The sequence below is a fragment of the Temnothorax nylanderi genome, unplaced genomic scaffold (genome assembly GCF_030848795.1).
Source record: "Temnothorax nylanderi isolate EJ_2023f unplaced genomic scaffold, tnyl_v1.0 TNYL_tig0085_pilon, whole genome shotgun sequence".
Lineage (NCBI taxonomy): Eukaryota > Metazoa > Arthropoda > Insecta > Hymenoptera > Formicidae > Temnothorax > Temnothorax nylanderi.
In genome coordinates, this window is record NW_027249147.1 from 724,792 (window position 1) to 749,447 (window position 24,656).

The 24,656-nt window shown below is 37.2% G+C and overlaps 4 protein-coding genes and 1 long non-coding RNA gene across 8 annotated transcripts; 3 read left to right on the forward strand and 2 right to left on the reverse strand.

Moving 5' to 3' along the window:
• The first annotated feature begins 7,903 nt into the window (after nt 1–7,903).
• Nucleotides 7,904–9,138, forward strand: LOC139774724 (putative nuclease HARBI1). The gene is made up of 3 exons (XM_071710152.1): nt 7,904–8,052; nt 8,127–8,364; nt 8,431–9,138. The coding sequence occupies exons 1-3, from the start codon at nt 7,919–7,921 to the stop codon at nt 9,136–9,138; spliced, it is 1,080 nt and encodes a 359-aa protein (XP_071566253.1). The 5' UTR covers nt 7,904–7,918.
• A 1,129-nt stretch (nt 9,139–10,267) lies between these two features.
• Nucleotides 10,268–10,689, reverse strand: LOC139774727 (uncharacterized). The gene is made up of 3 exons (XR_011718657.1): nt 10,675–10,689; nt 10,435–10,606; nt 10,268–10,356 (listed from the first exon to the last, which is right to left on the reverse strand). It is a non-coding gene; the product is annotated as an uncharacterized lncRNA (long non-coding RNA).
• A 2,001-nt stretch (nt 10,690–12,690) lies between these two features.
• Nucleotides 12,691–17,007, forward strand: LOC139774712 (uncharacterized). Of its 3 annotated transcripts, XM_071710138.1 has the most exons (6): nt 12,691–13,007; nt 13,166–13,366; nt 13,428–13,497; nt 13,870–14,044; nt 14,119–14,312; nt 14,395–17,007. In XM_071710138.1, the coding sequence occupies exons 3-6, from the start codon at nt 13,461–13,463 to the stop codon at nt 14,973–14,975; spliced, it is 987 nt and encodes a 328-aa protein (XP_071566239.1). In that variant the 5' UTR covers nt 12,691–13,007; nt 13,166–13,366; nt 13,428–13,460; the 3' UTR covers nt 14,976–17,007. The 3 variants fall into 3 exon arrangements, with proteins under 3 accessions (XP_071566239.1, XP_071566240.1, XP_071566241.1); XM_071710139.1 differs by having other exon boundaries at nt 12,691–13,366; nt 13,428–13,487; XM_071710140.1 differs by having other exon boundaries at nt 12,691–13,366; nt 13,454–13,487.
• Nucleotides 17,008–17,138: 131 nt separating this feature from the next.
• LOC139774713 (uncharacterized) lies at nt 17,139–18,955 on the reverse strand. 2 transcript variants are annotated; one of them, XM_071710141.1, is made up of 3 exons: nt 18,421–18,955; nt 17,999–18,348; nt 17,139–17,891 (listed from the first exon to the last, which is right to left on the reverse strand). In XM_071710141.1, the coding sequence occupies exons 2-3, from the start codon at nt 18,134–18,136 to the stop codon at nt 17,241–17,243; spliced, it is 789 nt and encodes a 262-aa protein (XP_071566242.1). In that variant the 5' UTR covers nt 18,137–18,348; nt 18,421–18,955; the 3' UTR covers nt 17,139–17,240. The 2 variants fall into 2 exon arrangements, with proteins under 2 accessions (XP_071566242.1, XP_071566243.1); XM_071710142.1 differs by lacking the exon at nt 18,421–18,955 and having other exon boundaries at nt 17,999–18,407.
• Nucleotides 18,956–19,840: 885 nt separating this feature from the next.
• LOC139774709 (mitochondrial-processing peptidase subunit alpha-like) lies at nt 19,841–22,686 on the forward strand. The gene is made up of 4 exons (XM_071710137.1): nt 19,841–20,027; nt 20,219–20,351; nt 20,435–20,569; nt 21,229–22,686. Exons 1-4 carry the CDS (start codon nt 19,995–19,997, stop codon nt 21,231–21,233), a joined length of 306 nt encoding a protein of 101 aa, XP_071566238.1. The 5' UTR covers nt 19,841–19,994; the 3' UTR covers nt 21,234–22,686.
• The last annotated feature ends 1,970 nt before the right edge of the window (nt 22,687–24,656 follow it).

Consider the following 24,656-nt stretch of genomic DNA (forward strand, 5'->3'; position numbering starts at 1 on the left):
CGCAGTTCTTATTCATAATATTAATTTTCTTCCCATATTTATCCACAAAAATCACATCTAATGTGCTAATATCTGACATAAGTAAAAAGTATATTATTATTTCATACATACAATAAAATAACTATTACAGATATGGTTCATAATATTAGTTAAACTTACCATAACCATAACATGTATTTAATGCGTCAACAGTCGTCTCCTCATTATTAGAGTCATTGGTTAGCATCACAGGTTCCTTACTATAACATGTATTTAATGCGTCAACAGTCGTCTCCTCATTATTAGAATCTTTGGTTAGCATCACAGATTCACTGTTGTTCTCGTTGTTCTTATCTATATAGCTTTTTGTATTAATACCTGACATAAATAAAAAGTATATTATTATTTCATACATACGATAAAATAACTATTACAGATATGGTTCATAATATTAGCTAAACTTACCATAACATGTATTTAATGCGTCATCAGTCGTCTGCTCATTATTAGAGTCATTGGTTAGCATCACAGATTCCTTATTATAACATGTATTTAATGCGTCAACAGTCGTCTCCTCATTATTAGAGTCTTTGGTTAGCATCACAGATTCCTTATCATAACATGTATTTAATGCATCAACAGTCTTTTCCTCATTATTAGAGTCTTTGGTTAGCATCACAGATTCACTGTTCTCGTTGTTCTTATCTGTATAGCTTATCGTATTAATACCTGACATAAATAAAAAGTATATTATTATTTCATACATACAATAAAATAACTATTACAGATATGGTTCATAATATTAGTTAAACTTACCATAACCATAACATGTATTTAATGCGTCAACAGTCGTCTCCTCATTATTAGAGTCATTGGTTAGCATCACAGGTTCCTTACTATAACATGTATTTAATGCGTCAACAGTCGTCTCCTCATTATTAGAATCTTTGGTTAGCATCACAGATTCACTGTTGTTCTCGTTGTTCTTATCTATATAGCTTTTTGTATTAATACCTGACATAAATAAAAAGTATATTATTATTTCATACATACGATAAAATAACTATTACATATATGGTTCATAATATTAGCTAAACTTACCACAACATGTATTTAATGCATCATCAGTCGTCTGCTCATTATTAGAGTCATTGGTTAGCATCACAGATTCCTTACTATAACATGTATTTAATGCGTCAACAGTCGTTTCCTCATTATTAGAGTCTTTGGTTAGCATCACAGATTCACTGTTGTTCTCGTTGTTCTTATCTATATAGCTTTTTGTATTAATACCTGACATAAATAAAAAGTATATTATTATTTCATACATACAATAAAATAACTATTACATATATGGTTCATAATATTAGCTAAACTTACCATAACATGTATTTAATGCGTCATCAGTCGTCTGCTCATTGTTAGAGTCATTGGTTAGCATCACAGATTCTTATCATAGCATGTATTTAATGCGTCAATAGTCGTCTCCTCATTATTAGAAGCTTTGATTAACATCACAGATTCACTGTTGTTCTCATTGTTCTTATCCATACAGCTTATTGTATTAATACCTGACATAAATAAAAAGTATATTATTATTTCATACATACGATAAAATAACTATTACATATATGGTTCATAATATTAGCTAAACTTACCATAACATGTATTTAATGCGTCATCAGTCGTCTGCTCATTGTTAGAGTCATTGGTTAGCATCACAGATTCCTTATCATAGCATGTATTTAATGCGTCAATAGTCGTCTCCTCATTATTAGAATCTTTGATTAACATCACAGATTCACTGTTGTTCTCATTGTTCTTATCTATATAGCTTATCGTATTAATACCTGACATAAGTAAAAAGTATATTATTATTTCAAACATACGATAAAATAACTATTGCAGATATAGTTCATAATATTAGCTAAACTTACCACAAATCTTTGGAAAATCACTTCTTTCACATAGTATATGTGGTTTATTTGTTAAGATATTCTTCTTTATTTCATGCAATATATCTTTGTCATCTGTAATGTCAAAAAAATGTCTGATTAATTGTATTTAGTTTCCTAGTTCAATATATCGTGGACAATCACATTGTTACCGTTATTAAACTTTATTCAAAAACTAATAAACTGTTACTTCTTTGTAATTTTGTCTTAATAATAATTTATGAGGTTATAAAATAAATATGATGTAAATATATAAATACTTATAGCAAAGGAGCTGTACACAAAAAAAGGAATAAGAAATAGGAATAGAGAACATATAACTGAAGGTCGATCATCATGTATCTTGAAACAAGCTAAAAAATGAATAGATGTAAATCTGTTTATTTTTGTAATTTTTACCTTATTTTAAGATATGGTCAACCCTCAATTTTTTGTTCTCTATTTTTTATTCCTTTTATTGTGCACAACCCCTAATTTAAATGCTGTTACTTTCGTAATTCATTACCAAAAAAAATAACATAAAAATAACGGCCTTACATGTTAGAGCCTCCGCAAAAAACTCTTGTATGGTAACGTAGTGTAACGAAAGGTGGGTCAACGCACAAAAAACGTTATCGGTTACGGCATTATACGTCAATACGTTTCTTGTGCGTTGATCTACGGTACGTTACTTTAGGGCTCGGACACTCACTTTTTCGGCTGTTATCCGATATTCACTGCAATGCACTGCCAGTACTGAAAATCTATAGTACACGTGACGTAAACTATAGCTTTTCAGTACTGGCAGTGAATATCGGAATGCAGCCTTCGTCACAGTAACAGTAAAGTTTAGACCAATCGCGTACGTTCCCGCCATACGGCCGTACGTTCCCGAATCGAGCAACGCGATTGGTCGAAACTTTACTGTTACTGTTTTGTGCGGAGGCTCTAACGCCGTAACCGATTTTTCGGTTAACCTCACTCTTCATCTCTTTCTGAAGGGGCAGTTAGAAAAAGATGAAGAGTGAGGTTAACCGAAGGATACAGTTATCCGACGGTGACGAAATGACTAATAATATATAAAGTAATAGCAATATTATGAAACTAATATTAAAATATTCCACTTACCATTTTTTGCTATAATAATTGCTGCGTAGTTTCGTCCATCGCTATACTTAGCTTTTGTACCATTTTTCGTTCTTTTAATTCGATTAGATTTGCACACGTAATAAAAATTATCATAAAACTTTATTAACGCGAACATATTTATAATAAATTTATAATTTATATAATACTCTTTCTCTCTCTCTCTCTCTCTCTATATATATATATATATATACTTATATAAATATATTTCTAAAACTAGGCTAAAACTAACGCGCACTCACGAACACCTCACTACCTCCTGCTCATGGCGGACAAGGACTGGAGCTAATGGTCAGGCGCGAGCTGCGTGAACGTTACGTGAAGATTGCGTGAAGAAACAGAAGAAGAAAGGGAAGCGGTTTCACTATTGGCTCAAGAGCCAATGACACTTGCGCGAAATGCACGCCGCGCAGCAAGAAGCGACGCGCTAGCCAATCAACTTTTGGTTCTTACGGAAAAACAACACGTTGATTGGCTACGGCGTCGCTTCTTGCCGCGCGGCAAGCGTTTCCGCGTCCTGTGTGCAGAAGCCATAAGTTTGTTCTTTCACAGTCGAAATCTTTTGCATTTCGGATCTCGCTTCTTTTTCCATCCAATTATATACCTATAATATTTTAATCTCCAATCTCCAATTATCTAATAGCATATTCGATTTGCTGACTCGACCCGACTCCGAGTCGAAAAAGTACGTTCAAAAGTACGATTTGAAACACGATGTCTGCAAAATTCAACATCGCACGAGTCAACAAATCGAATACGCTATAATTGTTTACTTGGCTCGTTTTAGATCCAGAAAATACAACGCGAAGCTGATCTAATATCAGATAATTTACATCGCAATTAAGGGGATCCTAAATACCGACAAAAACAGTCAGAGCTCGTTCTTTGAAACGGCTTTATCGATCGCAAAATCCTTTTACAGGAGTAAAGTATAGGTACTAATGAAGAGTGGGAATGTAAAATAATTAGTAATAATTAAAAAAAATGTAAAAATGGTGTTACCTTATTTTCTAATATAAACAGTTGTATAAGTAATATGTACGAAATGAAATGTTCCCACTCTTCAGAAGACGTGCACAAACAATAACGTACCTTTGAAATTGAGATTGAAAGCCTGGAATAAAAATGAGAGCTTCGAAGAAATTATAACCTATAACCATGTCTATCCTTGTCTATCATCATTGTCTATACAAGGACAGATATAGAATTTGGTCATTTGATACGGCCGTACGTTCCCGATTCAAGCAACGCGATTGGTCGAAACTTTATTGTTACTGTTACGAAAAAGTGTGTGTCCGGGCCCTTAAGCGCCGTCTACAATGGCAGCAGGAGTATACAGTAAAGCCTTGTGTCCACGATGCTAGAACTGCGTCCGAGTTTTGGTTTAAGCCAATCAACTTGCAGCTCTTACAGAAAAGTAGCAGTTTCATTTGCTTAAACCGAAACTCGAACACAGTTCTAGCATCGTGGACACAAGGTTTTAAAGCCTTGTGTACACGATACTAGAAATCGGTCCAAGTTTCGGTTTAAGCCAATGAAACTGCTGCTTTTCTGTAAGAGCTGCAAGTTGATTGGCTTAAGCCTTGTGTACACGATACTAAAAATCGGTCCGAGTTTCGGTTTAAGCCAATGAAACTGCTGCTTTTCTGTAAGAGCTGCAAGTTAATTGGCTTAAACCGAAACTCGGACCGATTTCTAGTATCGTGTACACAAGGCTTTAGACGTAGGCAGTAAAGCGGGGAGCACACACTTCTGCATAACGCATAATGCGTAAGCATAAAAAAATTGATTGGTCCATACACATAAGAAAATAGACCAATCAATTTTCTTATGCTTACGCATTAAGGTGCGATTTCACGATGACGCTCGACGCTGGATTCGAGCGTCAAATCTGGTCACGTGACTACATTTAACGCTCTATCTGTGGAGGGGGCAATAGCGTCAAATAGCCAGCATCCATGCTTGTTTGAGCGTCTGCGGAGTCTATGAGTATTGCGGTTAGTGGTTGTTAGCGGTCGCCATCTATTTGTAAGTTTATTCATCGAATATAACCGCGACTACCGCGAGTATCTCGTTGTGCGACGGCGACGATCTTGTACTCACAAACAATACGGCATTTACAGACTATTTTTTTTCTCTTTGAATAACAGCCGACGACGACGACGACGACGATCTTGTACTCACAAACAATACGCGTAACGAGCTCGAGAGCGACGACAAGAGCCTGCAGGATTTGATAGAGAGCGAGCTGGCGCTGAGGATCTGCTCGAGCAGCACCGACGACGAAGCCGTCGAGGAAACCGAGAACGACGTCACCCAACCGAAGACGATCAAGAGGATCGTCCTGGACCGTCGGCAGTATCCCGTCGACGTTAACGCGCAATTCATAGCGGCCGAGAGCGAACATTATTCCCTGATCGAGGAACCGTACGGCCACCGAAACGGTCATTTGTCTCCACACATCGACGTCGAGGTCGTGAAACCAGAACCGGTGCGCTTCCACGACGAGGAAGAGGATCAGGCGTTCGTCGAGCAGCCGGAAGCCGGCGCGTAGGCGTTCGTTGAGCAGCCGGAAGCCGGCGCGGGCGTTGGAAGACACTGTTATTTCTGCAAACGTACTTACAAACGTATCTGGCCGGCGAGCCGGTGCAACGCGTTGTTTTGGTCGCACATCCGCCGGGTGTCTGATGATCAAGATCGCGACGCACACGATCTGTGGATAGTCTGCAATCACAGTACTGAACATCCCGATCATCTGGTATGTATTATACGTTTCATGCAGAAGTTTCTTCGTTTATTAGAACAAGTTACAGCAAGTTGTTAAGTGAAATTAATCGTTACAGCCAAATGCGAGTAAATGCGTGAGAGTTTGTCTCGTATGCCAAACATTTATCGATCCCCCGAAAGACAAAGAGGAAGTAAAGAGCGAGAATATTACGTGTAAAATAACGTACTGTTCAGTTGGTGAGTATATTGATGTTCAATAATTTAATCACCGTTTCATTCTTCTGCTTTTGTTTCTTTTCATGCGTATGTATAATTTGATTTGAATTTCAGTAAATCTCGGTGGATGGGCCCAGGCAGTCGTTTTATGGGCCGTTTACAAGGAGTATCCAAAGTTCCTTAAGCGTTTCACCAACTTTTGTATCGATCAATGCAAGAACAAGCCGATCACATTCTGAACGTGACTGATAAGAAGGAAGAAAAAGAAAAGAACTTCAACGTTTTCCATCCAATTCCTTATTCACTATCTCGAAGTATTGTTACATACTGTAGGAATTGTAGAACGGCCATTACAACGTAAGTGATACCGTTTTGTATATTACCTTTTCTTTTTTTATTTGCTTAAGATAATCGACTTATATAGCTTGCGAATGCAGAGGGGGGGGGCGAACCGTTATGTTAAAAGCCATTTATGATATAAGTGAGTGTATAGCAATTATATTCACTTGAAAAAAAAACGACTTCGATGAAGCACGCGTGGCTACAGCACCGTTTACAGACTATTTTTTTTTTCTCTTCGAATAACAGCCGACGACGACGACGACGATCTTGTACTCACAAACAATACGCGTAACGAGCTCGAGAGCGACGACAAGAGCCTGCAGGATTTGATAGAGAGCGAGCTGGCGCTGAGGATCTGCTCGAGCAGCACCGACGACGAAGCCGTCGAGGAAACCGAGAACGTCGTTATCCAACCGAAGACGATCAAGAGGATCGTCCTGGACCGCCGGCAGGATCCCGTTGACGTTAACGCGTTATTCATAGCGAAGCAGGTATATTAGCAGGTATTATATTCCTTTAAATTATATATTATTGCAATATAAAATATCTCGATAAACACATGTATGAATTTCTCATTTTGCAGTTTGATTGTGTGAACACGCTCTCCGATCAACTTCTCGAAGATGTGGTAGTGGCCGTTGAATCTCCTATAGGGTAAATATACTATCGACGCATTTATATATATGTTACCTCCTTACATTTTTTATGACAGATGTTGTAATGAGTCGTTTATTTCAGTTACTCCATTGTGTGCATAGTATGTCCGCGATTACCTTACAATGAACCAGGAACCACCTACACAGTATTGAAATATCCGGAAGATCTACAAACGAGTGTCGTTACCATTCCTACAACGTTACGATTTATGGCAAGGAATTGCGATCCAACGACGGGAATACCAGACGCGGAACAAGGATACCACGACGAATATATGGTAAAAGATCAGTTTTAATGATATAACAAAGTGACTTTCATATAAATACTTCTGCGAGCAATGCATTAATACAAAATTAATATAATTTCTTAAATCTCATGAGAGAAAAATGCGCTTGTTTATAAATATTTATTATATCAACGAAATTATTATTCACAAAATTAACGTTATTTATTAATTTGTATATAAATGCGATTTTTTTAGTTGGAAGATTTGGAAGTGACTCTAGCTGATCAAGTACGTGGCATTGGTAACAGAGGCATAGACTTAATACCGCTTGAGATACATACGTTGCGAAAGGATTTGTCAAGCTAGAGGAGACATTCGCTTCGGGAGCTACAGTGACGTCTTTAGAAGGAGCCGGAACGGATAAATAATTATAATTATAATAATCATTCCAATGTTTAGTGCATACAAATATCAGGCATGGATTGCTGAGTGCCAGAGAATTATTGACAGAGAAAACAAAAATAAATTGAAGCTAAAAAGAGTTGCGGCAGCTCTTATCATTAATGAAATGAGAAAGAAGAAAAAGAGGTCTTATAAAAAGAAAAGTTTTTGGGTTCGTCCGTTATTCCTACTGCGACAGATTCATGGCTTTTACGAAGCCATATTTCCTACACTTTCTTTGGACGAAGACATGTTCAAAAAGTATATACGTATGACAACAAGTCAATTCGAGGAACTGCTTAATTTGGTTGGGCCTCTTATTTCTAAAGAGAGTACAATAAGAAATCCTGTATCTGCTGCAGCACGATTGGCTATGACATTGAGGTTAGTTTCTTATAGCAATTTTAATTCATTATTTTCGATTGTCTACATTGTTAAAACTAATGAATTATATGCAGATACTTGGCAACAGGTGACTGCATGACTTCGACTGCCTACCAGTATCTTGTTGGGTTTACTACAGCAAGTAACATTATTGGGGAAACATGCGAAGCCCTTTGGAATTGTCTCAGAAAAGAAGTACTGCCGTTTCCATTGAAAACAACAGACTGGTTGAACATTGCTCGAGAATTTGAAAACCAATGGCAGTTCAATCATTGTATAGGTGCTATTGACGGGAAACATATATTAATTGAGGTATGTAGAAATATTAAAGAGTTTAATGAATGATAAATTGCATCAGTGAATAATATTTTTTTGTAGTGTCCTGACAATGCTGGCTCCGCATATTTTAATTATAAAAATGCTCACAGCATTGTATTGTTGGGAATCTGTGATGCCAAATATATATTCACATTAGTCGAAATAGGCGCCTATGGCCGTCGCAGTGATGGCGGAATTTTTAGAGATTCCATAATGGGCCAAAAATTCAACGAGAGACAAATGAATGTACCGAAACCAGAACGGCTGACAGTCGATGGAATGCCTTTGCCGTATGTTCTTGTCGGTGACGAAGCATTTCAACTAAGTGATTATTTACTTCGGCCGTATCCTGGCAGAGGAGGTCTTAGCCAAAATCGGAATATTTTTAACTATCGTCTCAGCCGTGCTCGAAGAACTATTGAAAATGCCTTCGGAATATTGGTCAGTCAGTGGAGAATTCTGAAAAGACCCATCGATGCTACTGTTGATAACACAATTAACATGATTAAGGCCATCATATGTCTCCATAATTGGCTTCGAAAGCGTGACGATACAAATGAATATATTTCACCAAATATGGTTGATCAATATGGTTCTAACGGTTTAATTCCTGCATCTTGGAGACAAGAAGTAAGGGATTCGGCACTCCAAGATGTTGGTATTTACGGTAATCATAACAGTAGCCGATCTGCCATAGCTATTAGGGAAGAATTTTCTAATTTTTTCAATGGAGAAGGAGCTGTTCCCTGGCAATATAATCGTAACTAAAACAATCCCTTTAATTTGAGCGATGATGGAATAGCTTATTACATTTTAAGTAGGATTAATACTTTATTTTTAATACGCTCTCTGTTCGGTTATGTAAATATTCTGCTGTAAAGAAATTTGAAGCACTTGTTGCAGTTTCGTTATAGGTAAAGGATTAAATAAAAATCACAACTGAATTTGGTACTCGTATTGCACGCTTCAATGTCGCACGCTGTCATATTAATATATTAAACTATTACATTTTTATATGTAATGTATAAACTATATTTTAAACGAAAATATAATGTTTTTATTGCATTTCCTCGATTCGTTTTATTGCGTTTCCTCATTCATCACTTGAGTGTGAACCATTTGTACGATGTCCAAAAGTGTTTTCAACCGTCTCGCGTACGGTAGTCGACGCAATTGAAGTCCTACTGCATGCAACATAGCGTCAACTTCATCCGATGGAGGGGGCGCTGGTAAAACGATATTTGGCTCGTCTCTAGACAAGGCATCTGCGATTCTATTCATTACGCTTACAGATTCTTCATCTGTGACTGTGTTTCTGCGAGATCTTCTATGTGAGTCTGCTGAAGCTGTAACATAATCATCATTGCCATTATTATCATTATCACTATTGCTATTATTATTATTATTATTATTATTATTATTATTATTCATCTGTTTACTCTAAGAAAAAGAAAGAAATAGAAGGATATTAGTATTTGACCTTAAGAAAATTGATGAAACATTTTAAAGAGGTTCAAGTTTTCAGAAAATGTGTTTTTACGCTGGAAAGTTCTGTGATAACTGGCTACATTTTTGTACGCTAATACAGCATCATAAAAGATATGTATATATAAAATTGCTAAGAAAATTTAGATTTTCAGGGAATTGAAATTTGTAAAAAAATTATTTTTCACGCAAACTGTATAAAAAAGCGTGCAGATTAGAAACTTGCCATTGCTTTCTCATCAGTTCAAATCAATTTCGTTCTCGAAGCTTCCTCCAGGAGGAAACAAAAATTGAAAGATCCTCTTGCTCAGAGAGATTTTTTATAATCGAAATAAAATAATGATGCAACGTGCAAGTTTCTAATTTACACAATTTTTATATTGGAATATCTATGAATTTCCCATACTTGATATTGTGGTGCTAATGTCATCTCTGTCATCATTTGGTGTAGTTGTATGATCAGCTTCTTCTTGCAAATCCTGACTCACATTTGTGTGGGTTCTACCAAAAAAATTGTAATAATAATAATTACTATTATAAAACCAACATTAAAATAAGATTTAAGGAAAGAAGTATTACGTTCGTAACAGGCAAGAATCGCGCAGAAATTCCATCGTGTCGTAATATTTCCACTTCTCCTTGATGTCAATTCTTGCGGAACCGCTGGCATGCTGCTCAGCTTGAACAATTTTTCAAAATGTGTCTCGCAAGCTTTTAAACTTTTTTTGAGCATCTGCTGCATTTAGTTTGCCTATAACAGTAAATTACAATCAAGACGAGGCTCAAATCACTTATGTGAAGAGACATATTATTCCTTACCATTCAGTTCTGCGGAGACTTCATCCCAGAGACGCCGTACAGTCTCTCGATTTCTTTGGTCCAACGGTAATGAGAAATCCCATAAAGGAGTCCGTGTCTGCACTCCCAGGATGAGAAGTTCCACTTCTACATCGGTCAGTTTTTTGTTTCGGGCAGTTTTCGCGATGGGTACTCCAGTCGATTTTCTGGAGAGTCTGACCGGTTCAGCTGCAAAATGACAAATTACAAGGATTTGTCATTCTCAAAAAATTTTCAAAGTGTCTGGTTGTGCGAAACCGCACGAATAACTATATATTAATGTCCGAATATAAAGTCCGTAAATATTGACTAAATTTAAGGGGATTTTGTCAGGACAGTGATCTCTGCAACGAGACGGGATAAGACAGACAGGCAGGGTAAGTGGAAACCACTCTCCCCTCGTACGACCCTGACTGGGACCGTTTTTACTCGCGCGATACATTGCACGGGGCAGAAAATTAATTAGGCAGTTAGCCCGGTTAAATTAGAGCCCATCGATAATCGGAAACCGAGGTAATGAATCGGCGTAAAAATATGTGGACAATAAAAAGAACGGAGGGACGATAGATCTTTTCTTGCCTGCCAGGACATTAATATATTCGTGATGTATTGTTTACTTACGGATATTCGGATTTACATTCTCCTGATTATCCATAACGATTGCCTCTTTGTTGCCTGGCATCATACTCCGCCTAACGATACTTTTTCCATCATCTGTAAAATTAATTTTTGTTGTTCATTTGCCTAATTAACTTTAAAATAAAAACAATTATACATCACATACCTAGCATGGGGTAAAAGTAGTGATTCTCGTCAATGTAAAGCCTGGTGTAACCCTCTAGACAGGGATGACCTTGAATCTTCTCGCAAATTTCTTTGCACAAACCGCAAGTATACACAATATGAATTTGCTAAATATATGTAAAAAAAATGTATTATTAATTATTCTATTTTTTATGTAAAAAAAAACATTTGTAGGTTAGATTAATACCATTATAATTTTGATATTTACCTCTTGGGAATCCATCTTGCTCTTTATTATAATTCCTTCACGTAAACAGGATTTTCCTTCGCGTTATCAGCAGCGAGAAAACGCCGCTCCTCCCGATCCGGAGAACACCGTCGTCGTCGTCGTCGTCGTCGTCGTCGTCGTCGTCGTCGTCGTCGTCGTCGTCGTTGTCGCGGCCGTGACCGACGGCATGACGAAGTCGGCGACTCCGAGCTCGGAACTCCCTCTCCGTTAACGGTCTGACGTTAACGTTCACGGCGCCACGACGACTTGAACGCACGGACGATTTCCTCAGCCGCCCCCGCTTCGGGAAGAAGAACGAGACACCCGCGGGGGGAGGAATGTGCGACGATTGCACCCGGTTAACAAAACTGATCGCGCCCAGCGGGCGAAATTGCGCCCGTTGCGACGAGACGACACGACACGACACGGCACGGGCACAGCACGGCACGGCGCGGTACAGCGACGGTGACGATACAGCGCGAATCGCGAGACGAGACGAGACGACACAGACACGAATGCCACGCGAGAGGGGAACGAAGCAACGTATCGGCGGATCGACGATCAATGATCGCGAGAACCGTACCGATCGACTGTCTCGCGAAGAAGGTCCTGTTTACAAAACGGGATTTTGTAGTAACTTACAATAATTTCCGCGTAAACGAGTGAATTATCGCAAGTTACTACAGAAGTATGCTCGCGTAAACGTAGTATTTGTTTAAAAATTCAGAGGGACGCGAAATATAACCTAACTACTGCACTGAGAGAAAAGCCGTAGTGTACAAGGCACCTAACCTCCTCACCCGAGGAACTGGAAAAAACCCCCCCTGACAGAGAAAAGAATCGTTGTAGCGTCGAGCGTCAAAGCTAAACACAGTTTAGCTTTTTTCACTCGACGCGGAAATTAAAAAATCTATCACGTGACCAGATTTGACGCTCGAATCCAGCGTCGAGCGTCATCGTGAAATCGCACCTTTAAGCGTCGTCTACAATGGCAGCAGGAGTGGTGGATTAAGACTGTACGATGTCAGAGTAAGCTGGTTTTCTGGTGTAATAGGGCGTAGAGTAAGGCCGTAAGCGAAATGGTTGAATTCAGCGTCGTCTACAATGGCAGCAGGAGTGGTGGATTAAGACTGTACGATGTCAGAGTAAGCTGGTTTTCTGGTGTAATAGGGCGTAGAGTAAGGCCGTAAGCGAAATGGTTGAATTCCATTTCCTACAGTCTGCTCCCTTACTGTCCCTTACTCTCAGCCAATGAGAGTTCGACAGTAACAAAAGCGCACGTGACAGGGAGCCGGTCAAGCCGGTGTAGTTTGAATTGTCTTCTTCTTCTCCTCTTGACATTAGCGTATGTCATATCCATCGCGTCGCATCACGCGACGAATACGATATAGGCTAACGTCAATTAATTGTGCGTTGACTTCCGACTTACGACTAAACGGTCACGACAATCCTCGTGCGTAGGCTCTTAACCTGCAAGTATGTCGGACATGGAATTGACGGAATACCTTTCGGAAGATGAGCTCAGCAGTGACAGAGAGCTAATTGCCGTGGTCCGAGTTAATAGATTTTTGTACGACAAGACCGAAAAGTTATACGCCAATGGAAATGTGAAGACTGCAGCATGGATGCAGGTCGGCGCGAGCCTCACTCATCCACTAGAAGGTAAGTTTATTTCGATTATTTTGAAATGTTGATACAGTTTTGTAGTGATTTGTTGTTACAGTATATTCAATGAACGATATGTCACAGTAAATCGATGAAGGACATGTTTAACAGAATGCAGGTAAAGTTAGGTTAGCTTATAACTTTGGGACACTGGGAAAAGAAATTGTTAAGCCCCTTGCACAACGCCAGGCAACAGGGAATAGGAATAGGGAATAGAAATCAGAAATCATGTATAAATGCAGAATAAACAGTGACACAGGCAATAGACACAGAGTTTCCGTCACGTTGAAAATTCTGTGCCTATTGCCTGTTGCCAACCAATCATAGCATTCGAATTTTTTAGGTTGTAATTAACAATTTTTGGGTTATTTCCTGTTCCTATTGCCTGTTGCCTGGCATTGTGCAAGGGGCTTAATAATAATAATATAATAATAAATGTAATAACCTAATAATTTGCATTTTTGTGAAATGAAAGGAATGAAAAATAATTTACTTGTCAGGTCCTGCTGCTGAGAAAAGATTTTATGCCCTGAGGCAGCGCTTTGGAAAAGAGCGGAGGAAAGTCGTGCAGTCTATGCCAAGGTCTGGAGCTGGAGCTGATCAGCCCACATACACACCAACTTGGGTGCTCTACAAGGATCTAACATTCCTGGAGGACATCATCAAACCTAGAAAGTAAGTGTTGTGGCCGGAGAAGTTCTGCATAACAAATGTTAATGACATAATTAATGTTTGTAATGTGATTACAGAACCTCATCCAACTACAAGTCCAAAGCTCTTACAAAGTGTCAAGTGCCAGGACTTCGACCAAGTTCCTCGGTCCTGTCTACGCCTGCTCCTTCTGATGGTCAAGTAACAGTGTTATGCACAATTCCCCCCTTCTCTGCTACAAGCCCAGACACGTCTAGTTCTTGGAATTGGGACTTGCATACAAGACTCGCAAGTAAGGAGATTAAAGATTGATTGTGAGGTCTCACACAGTTTGGTATAACATAATCTGAAGTATTCATCTGTTGCATTTTCAGATACTGATAAGAGTTCCACAGAAGTATCTGAGGACCCCTATTCGCCACCTCCTCCTGCAACACCACCTGCTGTAACACCACCTCCTGCAACACTACCTCCTGCAACACTACCTTCTGCAACATTACCTTCTGCAACACTACCTCCTGCAACACCAGTATCTGCAGTTACTTCGAGGTCTGAAAGCAACATTGGACAGGTGCATAGGGCTATGTCCAAGATTAGTACCAAACGCAAGGTGCCTCCACCTGATTCCTTTGCAACCAGAAAACGACAGGAGATAGACGCTGTCAATAAGTCCTTCATTGAGCAGAATAAGGAACTGACAGACTTTGCAGTGAAGATCGGTGAAGCAATTACGACTCCACCTGCACAGCCAAGTGCCCCGTCAGCAGTTGTTAGCAATGCATCTCCTGGTGTTCAGCCCATGCTGAGTGCCATAGGATTCGCATTAAGTGCAATACCCGAGCATGCTCTGCTTGAATGTCTCATTGGTGTGTTGCAACACATCACAATGATTTCTCTAAAACAAAAGTGGACAAGCACAGTGAAGCAAGATTGGAATAGCTGTGATTTTTGCTAAAATTTTTTATTTACTTACTGTAATTTATGACCGATAATTATAATTATAATTATCGGTCATAAAAATTAATGTTTTTAATTTACTTATTGTCTCTATAATTATATTTAATATTATAAATTATAATTACAGACAGTAATTATAACATGATAATCTTATACGAAGACCAAAAAATATTTTGTTTAAATATACACAAATTTATTATTATTGTAAGATTTTAAGGAATAACTTAAAAGTAGCCTTTAGTTGAACTTTCAACTTATTATGGACTAAAAAAATAAGTCTTCATAATGTGTTCATTTTTGTTTAGTTTCAACACTTACTCGTACTTTTCAGAAATATTAAAGTATTTTTTAGTACATTTATGACGATATGTTTCCAGTTCCGCTTGTTTTATGTTCGTGTAACGCGAGAATGCTTCAGTACGTTGTTGTATTATTGAATACATGCGCAACCTTGCTTAGAACAAAAGGTTTTGTTCGTGATGATTTTCATAAATGGACTGTAAAGTAGAGATTTGTAGGATAGTTTTAGGTTTTTCTTCTTTCTTTTATTTTATCAGTCGTGTGAGAAGCGACCAGGTAGCAAGGTGTAGTTGGACTTTTTCTTTTTAGAAAACGCTCGAAAAATTTTCATTGCGACGCCGTTTCCAGTGCAACTGCGGTCGTCCGATCTCGCAAGTGAGTGCCTTTTGTAAACTTCGATTGTCTTCCATATTACAATGAATAGGCTACACAGTATGAAAGGCAGGAGAGAATGATGATGATACTGAGCGAGAGAGAAAGAGAGAGAGAAAGAGAGTGAGTTGATAAGAATCAATAACGAGAGAAATGGACAATAATGCGAGAAAAGAGTGTGATTGAGTGCGTGTTGCGTTTTAAAATAAATGTATAAAGAAATAAGTAGAAATATATTTGATATGTAGGGGAGACTGGGGCCTAACCGTCGCCGGAGTTGAACCGTCAAATCAAATATCTCGGAACCTGTATATTGTGCGAACTCGCTATTAACATTGTAAACGCTGCTTATGGTACCCATGTGACCAACGGAGTTTCGGCAGGTTACCTGCCGTGTTATGATTTTTACGAGGGCAAACGTGTTTTCGGAAGGTGAAAGTTACATTTTCTGCGCGTTGAAATTTTGTAATATCTGCAATAATATTTGCTCTCCAAATCTCGAGGTACGTGATTATAAAGAGTAATGCATGCTGAACACGAATCCAGTGTAGTTTTTTCATTATCGTTGATGTCTAATATTTCGTGGGCGATCAAACCTGAAACTTGTGTTTGGGGTTAATCCGTCAGTAAGCAGTCCGGGTGCATTTCCAATGCATTTCCGGGCATTTCCAGGCTCACTGCATATGGAATATGGATGAGACGGGAATTACAACCGTTCAGACACCGAATAGAGTCATCGGACGTCGAGGAGTGAAACAAGTCGGGCGAGTGACTTCTGCGGAAAGAGGAACCCTCGTAACTATTTTTTAATAATGTTTCGCATAAAAATTTTAAATAAATTTTTATATTTTTCTCTTAAAAAACAATTATTAAGATATATCATATCATTTTTCAGGATTAGATGTACGTATATGTATTGAAAATGCAGTGTGACGGTTAAACCCTGGCATTTTTGAGATTTCAATTTTTCCACCGTTGTCGTTTTTGCTCTATACCGGTTAAACAAAGCGACGTAGATAAAAATTTCCTATATAAATTTTGTAGCTAAAGGTTCACTCTTTACAGTGGTATACCACATTTAACTAAAATTATTTATTTTCTTGTTAAAAATCGGCACCAAAAAAAAACTGATGGTTAGGCCCCGGTCTCCCCTATATATTTTATAAAAAAAATTTTATATACATAATATACACAAGAGATCATATCTACACACACGCATACACAAAGAGACACAAACACACACACTTCCACTGCAGACCAAAGCATCGAGTTTAAACTGTTGGTTTTGTATTGGAGGATGTATTGGAGGTTTTGTATTTTGAGGATAACAAGTAAAAAATAAATGTTATTGCAATTAATGCAATCGTTTATTTTATTCATTTTTCTTATTGACAAACCCATAAACAAAATTATCAGTCTTGAAAATATTTATTATGCTCTTTTCATAGCCAAGTAACGCAGCGTTTAACTGGCGAACTAGGTAGCAAGTTACAACCACATAAAACGCAAGACAAAAGAATTAAACCTACGAAGCACATTATTAAAATATATAGAAAAATCATCACAGGGGGATACGGAAACATAAATTTGACTACGCGGGAGAGTTAATTATTTGACCTTGGAAAGCTGTCACATACTGCCAGGGCACCTGAGCTTCCCCAACTGGAGATACAAAATACTCTTTTAGGTAATTGCGCACGCCTTCAGACTCTGAGCCACCTCGATTAGCTCCAGTTCTACCCAACTCTTTGAAAAATGCACCAGGGCCAATAGTCCTCCACCGACCGTCATGAATAAGCCCAGCCTCATCCTCAACATCGAGCCAATCGGGAGGGCAATACTGAGAGGCACATCTATCATTATTGTCATTACTGCTCATAATAAAGTTGTGGAGACAAACAAGAGCTTTCAAAATCTCTTGTGTATTTGCTACAGAAAAACGCAATTGTTTGTGCAAAATATGCCAGCGTGACACTAGTATCCCAAATGTGTTTTCTATGCAGAGGCGAGCTCTACTGAGCCGGTAATTAAAAACACGCTGCTCGCGTGTTAATTGATTGCGTCTTGCATAGGGGCGCATGAGGTATGTGTTAAGAGGGAAGGCCTCATCGGCTACAATCACATGTGGAAAGGGGACATCTCTCCCTGGCAGAGGTGTTGGTGCTGGAATATCAGCGTCACCGGAGGCAAGGTCTGAAGCCAATTCAGAATTTCTCCACACACCACCGTCACTGATCGAAATCTTGTAAGTTAAACCAAATACTTTATTGCAACGAATTGAGGATTGAGGATTAATTTATTTTCTGTTAGTAGTGTCAGTTATTAAAAGAAGAGACCACCATTACTCACCAAACTGTCCAATGTCCACCCATGTAAATTTATGATTTGCATCACAGAGTGCCAACAGCACCATACTAAAAAATCGCTTGTAGTTGTGGTACTGTGATCCAGAGCATGGCGGTTTCTCGATTTCCATGTGTCTGCCATCAAGAGCACCAATACAGTTTGGAAATTGCCATTTTAACATATATTCTTCACTTATTTTTTTCCAGCCATCGGCATCTAGTGTGGGAAGCACAACAGGTTACAAAACAGGCCAAATAGCACGACAAACTTCTGGTATTATTTTGCAGACCGTAGATTTTCCAACTCTAAATTCCAGATGCTTTGTCCGCATGCTTTCTCCTTGAGCAAGATACCTATGCATAAAAAAAAGACATTTATTCATATCAGATTTTAATTTTTTAAACGCAGAATTGATTGGTACTTACGTCAAGGTCAGGCTCAAACGAAGCCTGGGTGAAAGAGGTGCTCGCATGCTGTGTTTTTCTAGGAGTGGATGCACCAAACTGAGTAAGAATTCAAACTGCTCCGGCCACATCCGAGTATACCCAAAAAATTCTTCGTAATCACTGATACTCAGTTCACGAAATAAGTTAAGGTTGAAACCCTGATCAAATCTGCGCTTGTTTACGGGCCGTACCCACCACCTTCGACGGCTTCGACTTCCAGTAGCTCTCCTCGTCTGAATAATGCGCCACTGAATATTCAGAAGCTGGCTCCATAACATAATAAATAATGCAATTCCAATTTTTTGTAAATCCATGACTGTGCACCAACAACGTTGATATGCCGCAATGCTTTGATATTACCGCCTGTGTACAAACAGATAAATGTATACACGCCAATTAATTTATACAATCACGTATAGAGTACGCGTAATATGAAAGAGATAATTACCTATATGATTGTAAATTAACCGATGTAGATAATCCTCGCTCATCCTCTCGTCATCAAGTACGACATATTGGATCAAGTCGATGGAACACTCACGATCTCTGAGATCTTTGACGACGAGGCGGGAGACGATGCGGAGTCCGTTCCCCGGCAATTAAGTTAACTCAAGACACGATGGAAAACGTTTCTAGGTTATCTCGCGTGATTTGACGTAAAGGCCGCTTTATATAGCCGGTGTCCAACGACGTTGATTTGCTCATTGTAATCCTTACTATACGCTATTGTAGACACTTGGGCGTAAAGAGATCTTAATTCTACAGCCTACGTCTAACGCCTACTCTTTGCATTCACTACTCCTGCTGCCATTGTAGACGACGCTTTATGCGTTATGCAGAAGTGTGTGCTCCCCGCTTAAGTTATTGACTAATGGGATTTTTACAATTCAAGAATAATCGACCGTGGTAGGTCAATAGCTTACTGCTTACGTCTTACTGCTTACGTCTTACTGCATACTTCTGCTGCCATTGTAGACGACGCTTTATACGTTTATAGTGTAATAAATAATTATTATTATTTATGTTTTAATTTAATGTTATAATGTAATAATTTTTACATTGTTACTAATATAGCACATTTACAGTAATAAATTATTATTATTTTATATTTATATATTTGTAATTTTTTTAACGTTTGTAATTTATACATTGCAAATAAAGCCGGTTCAATTGGCCTAGTTTACACCGATCACTTGATACGCGTATTAAATAGTAAATAACTAGTAACTTAGTTTGATTATTGGCTGATCAGCTCAAATATACTATTCGATACGCGTATCAAGAGATCGGTGTAAACTAGGCCATATTGTTTTCATGCACCAACAGTTGGAAGGAACAAGTCGGGGCGTATCTATAAACTGCATGCGTAATCTAACCTATTATTTCACGAAGTTGAAACGCAGACTCGATTGAGATTCGCTGTCATTTTTTCCTCGACATTTCGGCGTTGTAGATTGTAAAGTACATCTCGAGTGCATCTCTACAGCCTCCGGCGGCGGCGGTTCGGCTGGAATTTTACATCTGTATGCTACAAATCTTCCCGAGTTGACAAAATGTTTTCGAGGATGTTGCGAAAGCCGAAACGTGTATGACTACGTTATCGCAGTCACCTTTTCTTAATCGTTACGATTAAGAAAAGGTGACTGCGATAACGCGAAACTAACAATTACTACATATATACATAATACAATTATTATATACAATTTAAAATCTGATTTTTACTAAATCATTGTCTTAATCGATGATTACATCTTGGAAAATCATTTTCTTTGTATAGAGAGCAAAGAAGCAATTGCTGTCGATGCTGCTTATGAATCTGGAACAACGACCCGTTGTATTCGAAGACATTGGTAGACAGGTCCCGGCGACTGGCACCAGAAAACGGCCTGAATACTTCATGCAAGCTATTAGTAAGCTGCAAAGCTCTTTGCAATTTAATAACACAACAATCCGGTTCTTCCGTAACATTCATAAAAAAACACGATGCTTGCAGATGGAATATTTAAAGATGACATCAACCGAGTAGCGCAACGTTTATTAAAATCACCACCTTGCTTAACAGCACGTGGCGAAGTAAAGACTGTACCTTCCACGGCGGGCATTCAAAACGGCTTGCTTGATGCGCAAGGTCGGTTACCCGGTTCTCGCAGCAGACTGTCACTTCTTCGTTAAAAACTTATCTTAAATTCGAACAATCTTCTCATCCTAAATAAATATCAGTTATCCATCTAGTTATACATTAATGTAACACCGAACGTTCCATCTCAATTTCCGCTGTCGAACAAAAATTCTGATCACTAAAATAACTGAATTTTCTAACGGGGCTATTAAAAATTGTAATATTAGAAGGAATAGTATTAATGTCGAAGATTTGAATATATAACATACAATATGCAAAACGCTCTTTATGTATGTATTATCTAGATTTTGATAATGTACATTAATTTGAATTGTATTATTTTGGTTACTATACAGGCAGCGTTCCAATATTCACTGCCAGTACTGAAAATCTATAGTGTACGTGGCATAAACTATAGATTTTCAGTACTGGTAGTGAATATCGGAACGCAGCTTGTATAGTAAACAAAATAACACAATTCAAAATAATGTACATTATCAAAATCTAGATAATAATACATACATAAAGAGCGTTTTGCATATTGTATGTTATATATTCAAATCTTCGACATTAATACTATTCCTTCTAATATTACAATTTTTAATATATATAAAATTATATTATATTACTACGTTACAATCTAAAATTAACGAACAATCTTTTTGCAGGTTGAAAGTGTTCGATATTGGATCCCTGATGTTAACCAAAGAGTAATAATATTATAAGGCTTCTGATGTTTCACCACATCTTTGGTTTATAACGTCATAAGCGACAAAACGTCAAGATCCGACACCTCGATAAAATGTAGTTGTGTACAATATGTTGCAACATGCTAATAATCGAAGTAAAGGCTTCATTGGAAATGGACGAATATAAGAAAAACAGATTAATTAAGAGTCAGGCGCGGTAAATGTTATTTTTAAATTTTTACACATTTTAAACCTTAGTAAACTGCGCTCCGACTAAATTGTCAGACTTGCAACAACTCCGGTTGGAGTAGTAAGGAGGGAGAGGATTTTGCTACTCCAACTGGAGCTGTGTTGCAAGTCTGATAATTTAGTCGGCGCGTAATTTACTAAGGTAGGAAATATGTAAAAAGTTAGAATTAACATTTGCAAAGCACTTATCGCGCTTGGCTCTTAATTAGGCCGTTTATTTTATATTCGAAAATCTAATATATTTGTCAGCAATCTTTTTGTGCTTGGTCGTCATATAATTCGTCGTCTATATTACTTTCCGTTGAAGATTCGCTACTTATATGTTGGTCATTTCCTTGAACAGCTACCAGGTATTGGGAAATTTGCAATATATCTCTGGTTGCTAACGGCTGTTAGCCAATGAAGCCTTTACTTCGATTATTAGCATGTTGCAACATATTGTACACATAATGATCCTTGTGAATTTTTTCGGAATGCCCCATAAATGTGGCAAGATCCGATACTTCCATATTATTAAGATTTAGTTGTATACAGTATGTTGCAACATGCTTTCGCAACAATGTACCACGTAAAGTATTAGACTGAATTGCATTACATTCGCTTGAGAATTTACGCATTAAAATGCAAGCTCTGAGATATTTGTACCTTTGTTTGTTATACCCAGGCAATCCGAAAACGTAAGGTTTTTTTTCGGGTACGTTAGATTTCTTTCGATATTTTAAAATCAAATTAATGCATTCAAATACGTCCTAATTTACCTCTTATACAGAATCTGATATACTGTTAGCAATCTTTTTGTGTTCTTTTGATAATAACTTGTAAAGATCGCTGTACATGTTTTTATTAACTCTTTCATAATTTTAAAAATCTTTGATAAAAATGCATTCAATTTCTTCTGCCCGTCATCTGTTAAACAATTGTATAGAAATCAGTGTTACTTTTGCCAAAGAAAGCTAAGCATAATACGAATAAGATTGTTGTGTATTAAAAGTTTTAACCTGCTTTTCTTCTAAATAGCGTACGTAATTATAATATGAATGATAATTACGTAAATGCTTGTTCTCATGTGTGTTCTATATAGTTGCGCTTTCTCTGTTCTTTTGTTTTATCTCTTTCTTTTCCTTTTTTTCGTTTCAAGTTTTAGAATATATATGTAACTTTAAATACAAACAGTGTCACTTTTTTACCTCTATGAAAGATTTTCCTGTTCCCATTTTTTCTCTTTGCTTTCTTAATGTTAAAATATTATTTCCTTATACATACATTAACTGAATAGCAATGTAAATATTCAATCTTCTAACATATATGTTGATAGTGCAGTATTATTTTTTCCATAATAAACATATTTAATAAATGGGCTTTGATGATTCCAACACATAGTCTTCAATGGTATTGTCTCTGCTATTGAAATCTATGCTGTGATAAGATCATCAATGTTCATTTATTAAATTTTTGTTCTTATTGAAAAAAACAATAATTTTGTACTGTCAACGTATATGTTAGAAGATTGATTAAATCTTTATGTTGCTATTCAGTTAATGTATGTAAAAGGTAGAAAATAATATTTTTACATTAATACTCAAAATGCTGCATAGTACATTACCTGCATTGCAAATCATTTATTTAAAAAGTCTAATAATATATTATTCCTATCTGCTGTATCATCTTTATAAATACATTTGTACGTAAAGCAGACTATGGATTTTGGTTTAAATTGCACATACATTATTTAAGTAACGCGATGTAAATAATATATTACAATACGTTCCGTGGTTGCTTTACAAAGATTTATTTAAAATAAACATACCCACTCACACACGCACGCACACGCACACGCACACGCACACGCACGCACACGCACACGCACGCACACTAGCTGGGTAAAAATATAAATGTTTTTATGCATTCTGCAAATATGTGTTAGGACTATAGAAGCACATTTATTTTTTAATACAAAGTAACTAAACTAATCACAGCAATGATGATGATTCCATAACATTTCACAAGATTCTGAAAGCGGAGACACTAATATTGAACTCTCGCTCAACAGAATCTCATGTTTTGTAAATGGATTTTCTCTTGATGTTTGATAACAGCTAAAGAGAGACTTTCTTTGTTAGTATGGATGCACAGAATATTTCGCTCTCAGCTCCTGTAAAAGTAAAATTGACATTTAATAATCTAAATTAAGAGCATTATAAATTAGAATTTTACACATAGGACAATTATAGTAGAAATGTTAGCATTACGTACCACTAATAAGCATGCTTCATTAAAGTTTAGTAAACAACAAATAACGTTGAGATTAAAATTTAGTCTTACACTGTGTAATTTCATGTCTTTTATTATATTGCGTATTTTATTATATTGCGTGATGTGTATTGCGTATACACAGTGATGTGCCATTTAAATAATATAATAATCGTTGTAATACTAAAAGCGAAAAAAGCTATTTAGTTACTGGAACATTGCCAAAAACATTACTATCTGCAATGTTAGATTATTAATAAGTATTAAATACAATAAGCAACACTTGCAAATAACAGTAATGTATCTTATTATGTAAAGAGAGAAGAATTTTCCTTTAAATTACTAATATATGTAACTTATCTCATATTTTGACGAAAATACGCTCATTCAATACCACGTTGTTTAAAAGCAATAATAAGGCATTAAAATGTTGTGACAGTGTGAGGTTAGAAAATATGTCACATCTTGAGGTGCGTTCCGTTTCACGCATGATATGCATAATGATTCACTTATATTTGTTTAACATTCCTTAAGCGAGGAGCACACACTTCTGCACAACGCATAATGCGTAAGCATAAGAAAATTGATTGGTCCATACACATGTGCATAAGGAAATAGACCAATCAGTTTTCTTATGTTTACGCATTATGCGTTATGCAGAAGTGTGTGCTCCCCGCTTTACCCTTGATGTGTAATCACTACATTAATATAGTGATTACACAAATATGTACCTATTATATTCCAATAACATTTAGTATGAAATTGATTGATGTGACTGATCGATGATCGATTGATATTTTTTAACCTCACGCTTATTCCATTTTAATGCTGTATTATTGCTTTTACACTGTCTTCCAGAAAATTCGTCATCGTATTATGTATGTAACTTAAATAATACGATGACAGAT

Coding starts and splice junctions, on each gene's coding strand:
- LOC139774709 (XM_071710137.1), top strand. CDS start 19,995: ATGTTTTCGAGGATGTTGCGAAAGCCGAAACGT. Junction 20,028..20,218: donor TGTTGCGAAAGCCGAAACGT/GTATGACTACGT, acceptor TTCTTTGTATAG/AGAGCAAAGAAGCAATTGCT. Junction 20,352..20,434: donor ATACTTCATGCAAGCTATTA/GTAAGCTGCAAA, acceptor CGATGCTTGCAG/ATGGAATATTTAAAGATGAC.
- LOC139774713 (XM_071710141.1), bottom strand. CDS start 18,136: ATGGCAGACACATGGAAATCGAGAAACCGCCATGCTCTGGATCACAGT. Junction 17,892..17,998: donor GGTGGACATTGGACAGTTTG/GTGAGTAATGGT, acceptor TTAACTTACAAG/ATTTCGATCAGTGACGGTGG.
- LOC139774712 (XM_071710138.1), top strand. CDS start 13,461: ATGAAGGACATGTTTAACAGAATGCAGGTAAAGTTAG. Junction 13,498..13,869: donor CAGAATGCAGGTAAAGTTAG/GTTAGCTTATAA, acceptor TTTACTTGTCAG/GTCCTGCTGCTGAGAAAAGA. Junction 14,045..14,118: donor GACATCATCAAACCTAGAAA/GTAAGTGTTGTG, acceptor ATGTGATTACAG/AACCTCATCCAACTACAAGT.
- LOC139774724 (XM_071710152.1), top strand. CDS start 7,919: ATGTTCAAAAAGTATATACGTATGACAACAAGTCAATTCGAGGAACTG. Junction 8,053..8,126: donor CGATTGGCTATGACATTGAG/GTTAGTTTCTTA, acceptor AATTATATGCAG/ATACTTGGCAACAGGTGACT. Junction 8,365..8,430: donor GGAAACATATATTAATTGAG/GTATGTAGAAAT, acceptor ATTTTTTTGTAG/TGTCCTGACAATGCTGGCTC.